General features: G+C 36.7%; 1 protein-coding gene across 6 annotated transcripts in view; it reads right to left on the reverse strand.

Annotated features, from left to right (window-relative positions):
* CPEB3 (cytoplasmic polyadenylation element binding protein 3) overlaps positions 1-14,636 on the reverse strand; it is a 182,990-nt gene that overhangs the window by 72,682 nt on the left and 95,672 nt on the right. For all 6 annotated transcript variants that reach the window (XM_044665675.1, XM_044665676.1, XM_044665680.1 and 3 more), the window contains 2 exons: positions 3,124-3,291; positions 956-1,045 (listed from right to left, as the gene is read on the reverse strand). In XM_044665675.1, coding sequence (XP_044521610.1) covers positions 956-1,045; positions 3,124-3,291 — 258 coding nt within the window. The remainder of the gene's footprint in view (positions 1-955; positions 1,046-3,123; positions 3,292-14,636) is intronic.

The following is a 14,636-nucleotide window of genomic DNA, read 5'->3' on the forward strand; positions in this document are numbered from 1 at the left end:
TGAATATAGAAATTTATTCACACAGTGAATAAAGTGGAACCAAAGACACAAAACACACAAGGCAAAAAAGCAAGCAATGTCACGAAAAAGCAGAACTTTGACGAATTGTAATGAACACTTTTGGTCTTAGGGAATTAATAAATAAGATTTCTTCCTCTCAGTAGAGAGGAGGTGACTTTGGATGTGGAATGAAGTAAATACCATCCCTGGTTGTGTTGGATTCTTAAATGTTTTCCTGTAATATAAGGGTCCAATGTGGGAGAGAGTGGAGAAAGTTAAGGAGAAAAGGCAACCATAAACTTTTTTTAAGAAATAGGAAACACACACACACACACACACACACACATGCACACACACACACACAAAGTTAAAAAAACAAAACAAAACACAACAACCCTAAATGGCCTGGAAAAAGTTCAATTTTAAGAGTTGGGCGTGAGTTTTTACTTTGATAAATTGACCCAATGGGATTAACTCATTTCAAATTACCATCTTCACACCACCGCTGGCCCTAGGTTGAGAGTTTCCTCATTTTGAGGTTAATACTAATTACAATCACATTAAGTTTCCTTGTTTTTTCCCTCAAGATCAATTTCAGGGTCATCCTCAGATTTTAGCTCAGGAGATGGATTTAGCCTTTGATTGGGAATGGTTACAATGATCAATAGATATTCAGCATTCCCTCCCCACATTCATCCAAAAGTAAGAAATCAACAAGAGCTAAAGGCTGGTATTCCAAATGGTATTCCACTTCCTTGTGGATGAGACTATGAAACTGCTAGGGTAGTCTTGGAGAAAGGGGTTTTCTATCTTTTTTCTTTCTATATATATGAATAACCATATTATGATGGACTAAAAAAAAATCCCAGCCACTTCAAGAGTTAAAAGGCTGCCTTTTATTGAATTGTCACACTAGTTCTAAAAACAGGCTGTATAGGCATTGTAAGCTTATTACCTTTAGGTGGAAAATATGACTTGCTTTCAGCTTTGTGAGGCCAGTCCACCACAAGAGGTCCAAACCTACGAAAGCTGGCAGTAATCTCATCTACAAAAACAAATAAGGAGATTTAGGTGGGAGAAGATAGAAATCTTCAAACTGTAAGTAGCAAAATAGAGAGCCCTGCTTAAGAAAAACTCTTCTAACGGTTCTTCTCGAACACTATTTAAAACAAGAGGAGCTGAAGGTTGTATATAAAATTGCACAACCAATATTTCCTTAAATCAATTAAAAGTATGAAAACTCAGTATCTCATTTTTTGTTCTGTAGATTTCCCTTACTGTAAACAAGGCTAGAAACAGTTCTGATACTAAGGAATTCTGTCTAAAGGACAACAAGCTCAAAAACTAAGAGTATTAAAAAATTTTTATTTTTAGAAAAGAGCAAAAGTGCATAGAATAAGAAAATGTGCTGTTGCTAAGTCTTTCTGAATGGCTACCTAGAATCCACATTCTAGTTCTACAAGTTTGTGTTTTGTTTTTTTCTGTTGTGTCTTTTGCCAGCAGAAAATGTGTTTCCCTAACAAGTACATGAATAATGGTGTTAAGAAAAGCAAATAAATTGGTTACAACTGGGGTTTATATAGGTTCACCCTCAGGTAAAATATTTTTTTTTTAAATCCTGGAAATTTTGATAGATCCTTTTTTTGACTCATGGCAGGAAGATTATTGTAACTTGGTAACATGGTTTTATGCAGGTTTGAAATTAATAGCTCTTTCAGCAACAAATGAATATCCAATTACAGGAGGGAAAACAAACAAACAAGCCAACACTATGGGGAGAACTAAAATTAATTTTTAAACTAGGAAGAGGACTTTACAATTAGATGCTCCAGTTCTACACAGCTCCCTTAAGTTCAAAGAACATTATTAGCATTGTAAGATCATCTTCTAGTCTCATTCCTACTCGTAAGTGAATCCTCTTTAATATCCTTAAGGAGTAGTCATGCATTCTCTGCTTGAACATGTAGAATGCTGAGCAGTGATGAGGAACTCATGACCAACAAAGCAGCCAAGTTACAGTGTTACTGTTTCAAGCTAATTTGCTTTCTTCCTTACTACTATCAAAAAATAAAAATTCTATTTTCTAGAAATAGTTAAGAGCTAAGTTGGAGCTACCAACAAGGGTACATTCCTAAGATTTTCTTAAGTCAGTCTATGATCTACTATAACCGACCTTGACACTCACTTTTTTTTTTAAGTCAATTCTGATATCTTCACCCACTTTTCTGTTTTTAAACTCTGAATTTTAGGCAAGAGTGAAAGTTTTCACTTAGAACTAATACTAACCTAAACATTTGTGGTAATATATTAGGTTCAAGATAAAGGTTTTTCATTTCAACCAACTAATTATCCTAATGATTGCTTTTACCCCATGTTTACATGCATATGATTGGAGCCAGACCTTTGTTTTCTTTAGTATAGGCAACTCCCAGAGGAGGAAACTCTTCTACCACTGCAAGTCAGTATCTATTTAGTTTTAGTTGCCTAGGACGATTTGCAGTAATGTGTCAAGAGATGAGACTTGAACACAGGTCTTCCTGATTCTTCCTCATGTTTACATACATGTATATAATTATATATACATACATGAACACATGTTTACATACTTATGTAATGTTAAATATGTCTAAGATAATAACTGGGTTTTTAGTTAATACCTTAGAAATCATTAGCATGCTCAAAGTTATAACTGAAGTTAAAAAAAAAAAATCTCTGAATGATGTAAGAAACCTTCCCTGACTTGAAAGGAAGTCTATACCAAGGACTTTTGCCTTTTGAGTCCCTATAAAGGAAGACTATTTGGGAAGAATATACACATGGATCCTCCAGCTTACATATGATGTATTCCTACTCTCATCACAAATAAGACCATTTTGACCTTATCCAAAAAAGGTATCCTAAGTTGACTGTAGAGCAGGCCATTAGCTACAACAGGCATGCATGGTCTGTTCTTTAAATCCATCAATAAGCATTTATAATCACCAACTATGTACCAGGCACTCTGCTAAGTACTGGGAATACAAATACAAAGAATGAGATAATTCCTGTTCTCAAAGAGCTAGCATTAAATAGAAGAAACATTTCTTTCTTAAACATGTTAATTAACACACACATACACAGTACCTTCATCGATGTCAGGAGGGAGGCCTCCAACAAACACCTTTCTAGAATAACGTTCCACTCTTTCACCATTCTGACAGCGAGTTGGAGAGCTCAGGCCTGATGATAAGGACTGGTCACCATGGCTGTCTTCTAGAAAGGCATCTTCAAAGGGAAAGAGAGAAGACCGACCTGAAACAAATTGGGGAGTTTCTACAGTTAAATATTTTCCTAGAAGGTAAGTGTTTAATTAGGAGCCCAAATATAGACAAATATATCTTGGTTTTGATTTCTTCATAGTAAGTGATATGCAAGAGGCCTTTATACCATCAACCACTCAGTGTCCAGAAGCCTCCACAGTCTTTATTTACATAAACGCAGAGATGGTTATATCCCTAAGAGTAGAGGAAAAGTCCAAACTTTTCAAGGGCTGAGCATGTCTGTATTTACTCACCTTTCACATAAAACCCTCCTCTCTCCCATCCCCAATCCAATTGATTTCAAGGAAGTATTTTTTTTTCCTCCAGATATTTTCCCACACTAGAAGGACAAGTCCTAAATCTTTTATGGTTTATTCAACTAAATTCAATATGCTAAAACCAAATGGAGGAGGGTTTATTTGCTGTCCAGACCTCTTCAATTTCCTTATCAAACTGTTTGGAGACTTGGCTCTTAGGGAGGCTACTACTGCTACCTGCTACTCTGGATACTGATAGCTAGGACAAACTAAGCTTTGACTCAACTATCCCTCAGAAGGGGCAGATGAGAGCAGTATTAATAACAAACTAAAGGAATTCTCCCCCAGTCCCACTTGAGGATTATTAAGTGCCTGTAAAGAAGATGTGAAATATGGAAATTACTATTGGAAGAAAGCGAAAAACAACACTTTTGAAGAAGGCTGTTAATATTTTAACCCTGTGAAGCACACACTTTGCCATATTTTTTTGTGTTTGCATCCTAAAATAATAAGGTACATGAACGCTTACGAACACGTTATGTAATTATAACTTAAATTATTTGGCAGTCCCTTAGTCACATAGTGAATGTCTCAATTATCTGGCATTGTTGGGGAAGGATAGATTCCAATAAGTTATTTTCCCAGATGAAAGGGGAGATAAGAACCCTCCATTTTTATTTTTGTTATTTTTGATAAACCTTTCTAAAAATGTCTTTTATACTCAACTGCCTTTTTTTTAAACCTTTACTTTCTGTCTTAGCATTGATACTAAGTATTGGTTCCTAAGCAGAAAAGTAGTAAGGACTAGGCAAGGGGGGCGTTAAGTGACTTGCCAAGGATCACACAACCAGGAAGTATCTGGGGTCACATTTGAACCCAGGATCTCCTGTCTCCAGGTCTGGCTCTCTAGCCATGAACCACCTATCTACCCCTAGACTGCCTCTTTAAGCAGAGTATACTGAGCTAAACTTTTCATTCATTGCATCACTACTGTGTGACCAACCATTCTTAAATTCAGTACACTTCAGCATCTCCCCTCCTCTTAATGCTAGGCTGCCAATAAATTCCTAGAGAGTCTGCCAGATGTAGTTGGCTCCTTCAAAATGACCAGGGTCAAAAAAACAGATAACTACTTTGAGAACTACAAAAGTTATTAATGCTCTACCCACAAGTGTAACAGTATGACAATATGAGAATTTAGGAACACTCATTCCCCTCATGCTCTGCAGCTTTCTTTCCTTCTTTAAGAAGTTTCATGCTATATTTTTAAGGGTTGAAGGTACCAGAAATATGATCCCTAGATAAGTGGGGTATAATGTCAATCACTATCCTAAGACATATACATATACTCAAAATTCTAGCACAGTAACTCAGGTAGACCTGAAGACCAATTTTTGGATGCAATATCTGTAGCTCTTCAAAGTCTATGATTTTTTTTATTAGTAAGTAAGCATTTCTTAAGCATCTATTAGATGCCAGGCATTGTGTTAAATGTTGTGTGATTTATCTAACAAAATTTGATTACGTTATCATAATTAATTCTACAAGGTACATAGGAGCTAATGTGTCCTAGGTAAATATCACTGTCTAAATATATATTTTCCAATACAGGTATTTTCAATTCTTTAATTAGAGCAGCTTCCTTCAAAAGTTTTCCCCTTAATCTGGTTATAACATGAGAATACCACCAGTAATCAATGAATAAGCATTTATTAAACACCCATTATGACAGCCATCATGCTGAGTTTGATCATGAAAACAACATATACAGTGTTATAGGTCTGACACTATAAGATCTTGAATTTATCCACAATGCCAACTCTCATGCCCTCTAGTAGCATGGAGATGAGTCTAGGTTTTGAAGGCAATGCCAGTGAAAAAGAAGTCCTGGCAGGTCCCAGTAAGCTGGAAAGATTTAAAGTTCAAGCATGGTGACAGACTTCGTCTACTGACCAAGGTCCAGTTTGGTTAGGTATAGTCTGGCTACTAGGTTAAGCATTTTTTCTTTCTTTTTCCTATTTTTTTTTTGGACATGACAACCCATGAAAAGCACAGAATTTTTACAAGTGAACATGCATTTTTTTTAAAGGCAAAGATATTCTCTTTAGGTTTTTGCAGTATTGCGGTCTTACAGTATATACCTATTTACAAAATCTTAAACTTCCATCAAGTTAAAAAAAAATCTCCTATGGTGTTTTACTAGGGAGAGTGAAGATCTTACTATAAGTTCTAAACCCAAGAAGATGCTATTAAAATTTTCCAAAGCCTCTGCCATAAAAATAAGCCAAATATTGTAATAGAAATATAAGTATATGTATCCATGTAGTGTGTGTATTTATGAATTATGCACATACACACATTGTTTTAACAATTCTCCCATTTTCTTTATCTCTCTTCCTCCCTCCTCCCTGAGAGATGCCTAACATTATATATTCTAAAAAAGTCCCAATGTGGTGTTTTCCCCTTTGATCTAGCATACCTAAGTTAGTCCCAGACAATGGTTCTGCACTACAATGATAAATAGTTATGAGTCATATGTTTAACTATGGAGAAAGGCATGGAAACTAAATTTTCTTTTCCTATTTAAAAAAATTTAACAAAATCATTACTGATTTATATTTCTACACAAACACAACTCTGTTTAATTCTTGGATTTATATAGAGGCAGTGAACAGGTGGTGGTAAGAAATTCTAAATTTTTTTAAATAGGATTTTTTTGCAGAAGAAAAACATGATTTATCTCTTGCTTATATGGGTAAATGATTTGGGGTTTTCGTTTTAAAAGATTACTCTCTTTCAAAAATGAATAATATGGGGGGGCAGCTGGGTAGCTCAGTGGAGTGAGAGTCAGGCCTAGAGACAGGAGGTCCTAGGTTCAAACCCGGCCTCAGCCACTTCCCAGCTGTGTGACCCTGGGCAAGTCACTTGACCCCCATTGCCCACCCTTACCACTCTTCCACCTATGAGGCAATACACCGAAGTTAAGGGTTTTTAAAAAAAAAAAAAAAAAGGGAAAAAAATGAATAATATGGAAATAGGTTTTGAGTGACAATTATGTATAACCCAGTGGAATGGCTTGTCAGCTCTGGGAGGGGGAAGGGAAGAGAGGGAAGGAAGAGAACATGAATCATGTAACCATGAAAAAATATTTTTAAAATAAAATTATATTTTAAAAAATAAGAATTTTTCCTAGCCCCGCTTTTGCAGGAGAGCCATAAAACAAAAAGGAAGACAAAAATACCTCAGCAGCAAAATGTCTGACTGTATGTGACTTGTACTTTGAGAAAAAGCTAGAAGGAAGCAGGAGACAGGACACAATTATCATGTAATAGCCTGTTTTGAGCATTCCCCCCCCTCCCTTTCTTTCCCTCCCCCAATGAAAACAGGTCAGAGAGGCTCAGAACAGCTCAAGGAAGAGAGCTCAGCCCAAGACCCTCAGATGAGTTTTCTCTCCACCACCTTGTAATACCTTTTCTGCCCACCCTGCCCCAGGATTCTGGCAAAGGGACAATTATTCAATGTAGAACCACCAACTTAAGCTGGCTAGCCATGTGCAGATTCACAATGATTTCAAAACCAATGGATAAAGGCCTTTCAACTCACATTACTTATCCAAAATTACGCAAATTGCAATCGAAGAAAGCTAAAAGGAACCTTAGAGGTTTTTTATGAATGTTTAATATAGATCTTTATAAGCCTTATATATGAATATTCTTAAGAAGACTGAACAGATAGTTCCTTCTAGTTCTAACATCCTATCATTCTATGAAATTTCAATTTCCATATTATAAAATAAAAAGTACAGAATACGCTCCTGGACATCTACTTAACCTACTAGTTCTATTTCTTCACTTAAGTGGGCTGTGCTTTTAAGATCTTTTTTCAGTTTGTAATCAAATGCATTTGATTCAGTAAGTGGATAAGTGAAAAATGAATTTAGAAATAAATTAAATCGATTAAGAAGAGTAACGAATTGGGGGCAGCTGGGTAGCTCAGTGGATTGAGAACCAGGCCTATAGACAGGAGGTCCTAGGTTCAAATCTGGCCTCAGACACTTCCCAGCTGTGTGACCCTGGGCAAGTCACTTGACCCCCATTGCCTACCCTTGCCAATCTTCCACCTATAAGTCAATACACAGAAGTTAAGGGTTTAAAATTAAAAAAAAAAAAAAAGAAGAAGAGTAATGAATTAAAAGGATTACTAAGCACTGCAAAGCAATAGTTAACAGTCATCAAAACAAACTGTCTTTTCCATTACATCCTTCTTTACTGATTGTGATGGGGAAGCTGTATTCAAAGCATGGGGGCAAATCTGGGCATGCTCAGCTACTTAGACCTTTACCTTTACCTCCCACACCAAACTCCTTCATCATTTTCAAAGCAGCTTCTGATGACTTCTTGCCCAGTCCTTCTCCTTTGGCTCTTCCCTTTCAGGGCAGCAAGAGGCACTAAGCTTTATATTTCACACTCATCTGTGTTTTAAGATTCACTAACTGCTTTATTCAAATTGATCCTAGAAGAAAATTTATTATTTCCCCTTTCCTGAAAAGAAATCTGAGACTGAGAGAGATGATGCCCCTTACCCGGGGTCCTCTAGAAAGTAAATAGCACTGCTGGTATTCAAAAGTTTGGCCTCGGGACTCTCAATTGACTCCAAGGCCAATGCCTTTTTTTTTTTTTTAATTAAATCATGTTCTCTTTCCCAAATACAAGGTAAAGTACAGGGTTTGTAGAGAAGAAGTTTCAGAAGCATTGTGCCACATATGCTCAAATACCTCAAAAGACTCCTCTTTTCATTTGTGAGGGTTTTCCCTCTACTGATAAAAATGATGACCCCCCCTCCCCCATCTTATATTATCTTGATTTCTGGGGCGAAAAAAATAATCATCCTTTGGCATATAAAAGTCCCATCCAAGTAGCTAATTTTCTAGTAGGGTGATAAGGCTCTCTAAATGTGGTTGGCAGATGCATTGCCAAGCCCATGCTTGAAGTCATTCCAGATAGCAAGACAAGCCAGAGCTTCTGCTCCACCAGTAGAGCCTTAAAAACTCAAGGTCACCTTCATACTACTCTGAGGCATCAAAGTTGGATTTTAGTGGAGGGTATCAAGTGCATAAATTATCAGAGTTGTATCCAACAGAGGCAGACTAGAGTTTTTCCCCAGGCGAACAATAATTGGGGGTGGTGCTGGTTAAAGATATGCCTTTCTTTCTGCCAGTGCTCGCTCTTCTAGCCTATTGTCCCTACTAATCCCTGAGATTCTGTCACTTTACCCCTCTTCTTGTCTCCTAGAGGAAATTTAGTTGAGTGGGATAGTATGGTGTCATCAAAGAACGTGAATAATACTAAAGCTAGTGTGTATATTTCATCCGTATGAGACGTTAGTACATTGGCCTCCCATTAGCTGGCAACAATATATAGTCCTGTTAATACTAATAGTCTTCTCCCAATCCCCCCCCCCCCCAATATTTGGGAAAGTAACATTCAGTTTGGACTCATGTGGTATTAACTTCTACTGGAGAATAGACCTAGCTGATGTTTGATTAGAAAATTTTCTATCTTTCTTTTAAATAAACCCTTTGTCTTAGATTCTGTCTTGGTATTGGTTCCAAGGCAGAACTCTGCATAGAGCTGGGCAACTGGGGTTAAGTGACTTGCCCAAGGTCATACAATTAGGAAGTATATGGGACCAGATTTTAACCCAGGACCTTCCATCTCCAGACCTAGCTCTATCTACTAAGTGACTTAGATGCCCCACTGATTAATAGATTTCTGACTACCACTATCATATTCCACTAAATTTGCCTTGATACAAGAATTTCTAGTTATGGCTCTGCAATGTACTTTAAAGACTCATCTGGGAGAGAAATAAAATTTCTTTAAGGTGTAGTCAGTTACAGACACCATTTTCTGTCTTGTTCTCTCTTCTTCCTCACTTAGCCCTGACAACCACCATTCTGTTACCTCCCCAAACAGTTCGACATAAGCCTTCTTTAAGACCACTCTTCCATTTCTTTTCCATCATCCTCTGCTACTGCATGATGGGGATGTGGCCAGCTACATATTCCCAATCAGCCATTTGCTTCTTCTTGCCCACTGGTTTCTTCTTTGCACTTGGTTTTATTCATTCCTTCCTACTACAATGAGGTCACATACTTAAGGAGGAGCACAGGCAAATTTGAGCATAAAAATTAGGCACAAAAAATGAGTAGCATATATGTGGGATGAGGTCAAGGTTGAAGTAACAATCAGTAAGATCAGCAGAAGGAAACTATTTACACTGAAGGGATGGGTCAAAGCCTTCGGTTTCTCAATCTTCTACCCTAAACCTAGGTGTAATATATAAGTAAATCATCTCTCCAGCTCACTTGTACTTGGTTCATGTATACCTTCTTCTAACTTACCTGCCAATGAGTTCAACAATAAATGCCCTCCTTTGCTCAGCAGTTCTTCATCAGAATCATGAACTTCCAAATTGAAGAATATCACCTTTTCTTCTAATATCTATTTCTCCTGAACATTTGTCTTCACCTTCCAGTTCAGTACCTCCTTCCCCTATTCCTCAAAATATGCACTCTTCTGTTCCTTTTAAGTTGTTTCTAAGACAACTTTGACTAGGTAAAGTTTGGTCAAATTAAACTAAGTGTATAAAGTCAGTCAAAGATGAACACTATACCCCATGTCAAATTTTTCCACTGCTACAGGACAGCATCCCTGCTCCTTAGGAATAAAGCATTAATCTTTTCTAACTCTGGGCTATGAAACAAATTATTTAGTGCTATAAAAGCGTTTGAAGTCACAAAACCCAACCATTGAGTTTTTCAATTCATGCAACTGAAGCTCATATAGGGGAATAAGACTTTAGTCTCTACTCCAAGGTTCCTAATCTTTTTTTGGGTGTAATGAACCACTCACTCTGCCTTTGGCTATCTAGTAAAAGCCTATGGACCCCTTCTCAGAATTAGGTTTTTAAAGGCATAGGATTACAAAGGAAATAAATTATATTGAAATACAGATAGCAAAATACTTCTAAAAATCAAATTCATAGATCCCATGTTAAGAATCTCTGCTCTAAGTAGGACTTAGAGAAAAATACTTAGTTGAATTTGGATAAGATTACATTCTTTGGTAGATTTCTGGCAGAGACAAGAAAGACTCTGCTGTATGGGTCCACAAGTGGTGGTGGTGGTGGTGGTTTATTTTTAATCAGATAAAAGATTTCAGAATCTTTATCATCATTAAAAAAGCCAATATATCTTTAAGGGCAATGATAAATTCTACTTAAAACAGAAAAATCTGTATGAAGGCATAGACCAAGGGCATGTGGTTCTTTATTGAGGAGTTGATCCGTGAACATGTGAAATAGCTAGAGGCCTAGCCAATGTGACAGCTTTTTGCATTGGAGAACTAGCAAGAACTAAAGTAATTTTGTTGTCCTGTAATATAGTTAAATTTTGAGAAGTTTAAAAATGAATATGCAGAAAACTTGTTCATTGATAGTTTCAAAACCTGTGTGAGAGAACTGAAATTCTACTTTGATAAAGAATAGTTTTTCAAATAGCAAACAGTGTAAAAACAGACTGACCCAGGATATCCTTGACATGAGATCTCTTTTTGAAAGGAATATATATAGTATGTATATTTTTTTTTTTGGCCAGAACTGTGATTTCACCAGGATTGAACAACCAATTAGCAAAATGTTCTCCCTGCAGATGTGCAATGTCTCTGCAATGTATAGGTCTAAGAGAGCTTCCCAAGGGCACTGACTTTAAATGATAATTCCAGGTTCACCTAGCTCTCATATGTCAGGAGGCAATACTTAAACCCAAGTCTTCCCACTGCCAAAGCTGGATTCCTGCTACATCATGCTGTCTCTCATAGACTAATAGATACATACATTGACAAATTATTATACAAAATTATTGTGTTCAAGTGTGTATATGGTGAAATTTGCTCACTTTACCTTGAATGTAATATTTTGTTCTTCCTTTTAAAAAAAACCATCACTATTCTCTCTAAAGTTTTTAAATTATAGCCTGCAATTGAAGTCTGTGGGGGAAGCATAACCTGTATTTTAAGTCTTCTTAAGCATTTGGATCATAGGATCATAGGCTTAAAGCTGAAAAGGACCTCAGAGGCTATCTAATTCAGCCCCCTTTTTTACAGTTAAAGTAACTGAGGGCTTATTAACTTGCCCAAGTGTCACACCTGTATTATCAGAGGTGAAATAAGAATCCATTTCTTGTAAATAGTATGAATTGGAGATTTAGAGTTTCCAAAGAGAATCCTCTTTTTAAACTCCTGCTTTTGTAAGGAAATGCTTTTTTTGTGGTTTTTATTTTTTTTAAGTTTGGAATTTTAAAATCAAGTTTTAAGAACCTAGTTGCATTCCTTCTAGATCTGAAACTCTACTATACCATGATGCCTCTATCCTTACTCTGCAGTTAGTTGCTGCATTCTTTTTATTCCCCTGGAGCACATGCTTTAAATCGTATTAAAAATTAATGGAAAAGATGATTTCAAATGTGACATAAGTATCTGTTTTACACCCTACTTGTCAGGAAACACTACATCAGCTGGAACAAATGTGTACTGCCAAGATCTGCTTTCTCTTCCTGTTATATAATCTTCCTTGTTTATGAACCTTTTTCTCCTTCCCCAATGTCAGAACTTCTCCCTGACATTTCTCTCGGAAATTTCTCCTTGAGTGGGGCTCTACCATCAGCTTCTCCATATGAACCTGGCATCATTATGATAGTTCTTTCTGTCCATTACTTTGACTAGGCTTCCTGCTTTCTGAATACCTGACACATCAAAGCAAGATTGATTCTCACATCTTATACCTTCCCACGCTAAGGCAACCCAGCCTGTCTCCATTTGTTTATTCAGATAAATTCAACAGCTCCCATTATTTCTATTTTGTTTCACACCTATCTTCCCGCATTCTCAGGTATGACCACTCCAAATACTTTTTCAGGAGCATTAGACAAGATAAGGGCCTCCAGTGGCCCAATTTTGATCTTCCAATGACCTTACCTTCTCCTCTTTACTTTCTTCCCAAAATTGTGCTTGATTTTTATGCAGTGTGTATATGTATTCTTGCTAGAGACCTAACTTCAATCAATCTGACTTTGTAAATCACCAATAAATAGGAAATTGGTACTTTTCTGTTGGTTTCTCTGCTGTGTTAGATGTTAGTTTAAGTAAAGGTTTCTGCTGTGAAGAGAGTAGTCACCATATCAAAATGGAACTTAGTTAATATAAGTCTCGTATGAAATACAGGATCTAGAGAAATGTAAATAAACTTTTATTTGATAAAATATGAATACTCAAAGCAAAAGTCTTTAAGTATTTAGTGTTGGGAATAAAAGGTTAAAGAGAAGCATATCTATTGAGTGTTCTATGGCTGCAGAGGACTGGATTATAAATTAAACTTCACAAAAATTTTGATTATTTACAAATTTTGTTCCAAGTCTTTATTCTGTTTGTATTTTCATCATATTTCATCATAAGTTTAGGAGGGAATTACAGAGTTCTAAGTAGCTCTGGAAACTGCTTATTAGCATGGTATTCCAAGCAAATAGTTTTTTTTAAACCTTTACTTTCTACCTTAGAATTGATACTAACTATTGCTTTCAAGGCAGAAGAGTGGTAAGGGTGAGATGACTGGAGTTAAGTGACTTGCCCAGGGCCGCATTGCTAGGAAATGTCTGAGGCCAGATTTGGACACAGGACCTTCTGTCTCTAAGCTTCAATCTTTCTCCATTGCTTCCCCTAGCTACCCACAAATAGATTCTTAATAAATCTTAACACAATAAGGCAGTCAAATATCAAATGACTAGATGCCCTTGAATTGGTTCCAATATCATCATAATCAACAAAATATATGGATCTTCTAATCTTAGGTTCCAAGTTCTTAGGTAGGAATCCATGGATAGATTTCAAGGAATTTGTGAAATTGTATGGGAGAGGAACTGCATCTTTATTTTCATTAACTTTCAAAACATTATTCTAAGAAGAACATCACCAGACTGCAAAGGAGATCTATGCCACAGAAAAGGTTAAGAGCCCTTGTCCTATAATACAATCTGCCCAGCTTTGATTAAGGGTCTGTTATGTGTAAGGCAACACGAGCGACACAGTTTCTACTCTTGGGAAACATACAATGCAGTTGCAGAGAGAGGACATATGTATAAAAAGATTAACCTAATATACTAATTGCTAAGTGCCCAATGAACAGTAGAGACAACAAATGCTATAACAATTCAGGGTAACAGAATGATTACCCACGTCTGGAGCAGTTTGGGGAGGTTGCACGAAAGATATGACTTTATCAGATTCCTGAAGGAAAGAAAGAATTTAATCCAGCGGAAAGGGGCATTCAAGGTAGGGAGAGAGATAAGGGTGAGTAAAGTTCAGGAGGCAGAAAACCCCATGGCATATTCAGGGAATAATAAAGAGTTGGCTGGGTATTAGACGACCTTGGATATAGGATTTTGAACTTGTTTTAAATGAAGTGGTGAGAGGCAGTAGAAATGGAAAGAAAGGGATAGGTGCAAGAAACATTGTGAAGGGATAGTCTATAGGACTTAGTCATTGATTGGATTACAGTGGCAGAACAGACTTTCAGAGACAGCTAATCTCTCATCATGTTATGTCTTAGGGTCAGAATCTATTTCCCTTTTTGAATGTGGGTTCCTCCTTGCCATTGGTTGTCTTATTAGAGTCATAAAAAATGAGTGCCCTACACAATGATTGAAAATTGATTGTGTACTCCAGTTGTCATATAATAGTATATCTGGATGCCTTAAAAGCTATACATACTCCCTTTAACATTAATGAGAGACAGTAATTTAATTAACTTCAGACACTGGCAATGCTACAAATTCAAACTATCAAACTGTTCTTTTCCACGCTGAACCATTAGCACTGAAGCAGCCTATGGGTGAGAGAAAAAGTACTGGAAAAGGAAGCAAAGGACCTGGATCTCAATCCAAACTCCAAATCCAACTTGCCATGTGACCTTTAGCAAGTTACTTTTGTGTTTCCTTTCATGGATCTGACAGATCAGAACTGGGCAG

Source organism: Gracilinanus agilis, chromosome 2 (genome assembly GCF_016433145.1).
Source record: "Gracilinanus agilis isolate LMUSP501 chromosome 2, AgileGrace, whole genome shotgun sequence".
In the NCBI taxonomy this organism is placed as follows: Eukaryota; Metazoa; Chordata; class Mammalia; order Didelphimorphia; family Didelphidae; genus Gracilinanus; species Gracilinanus agilis.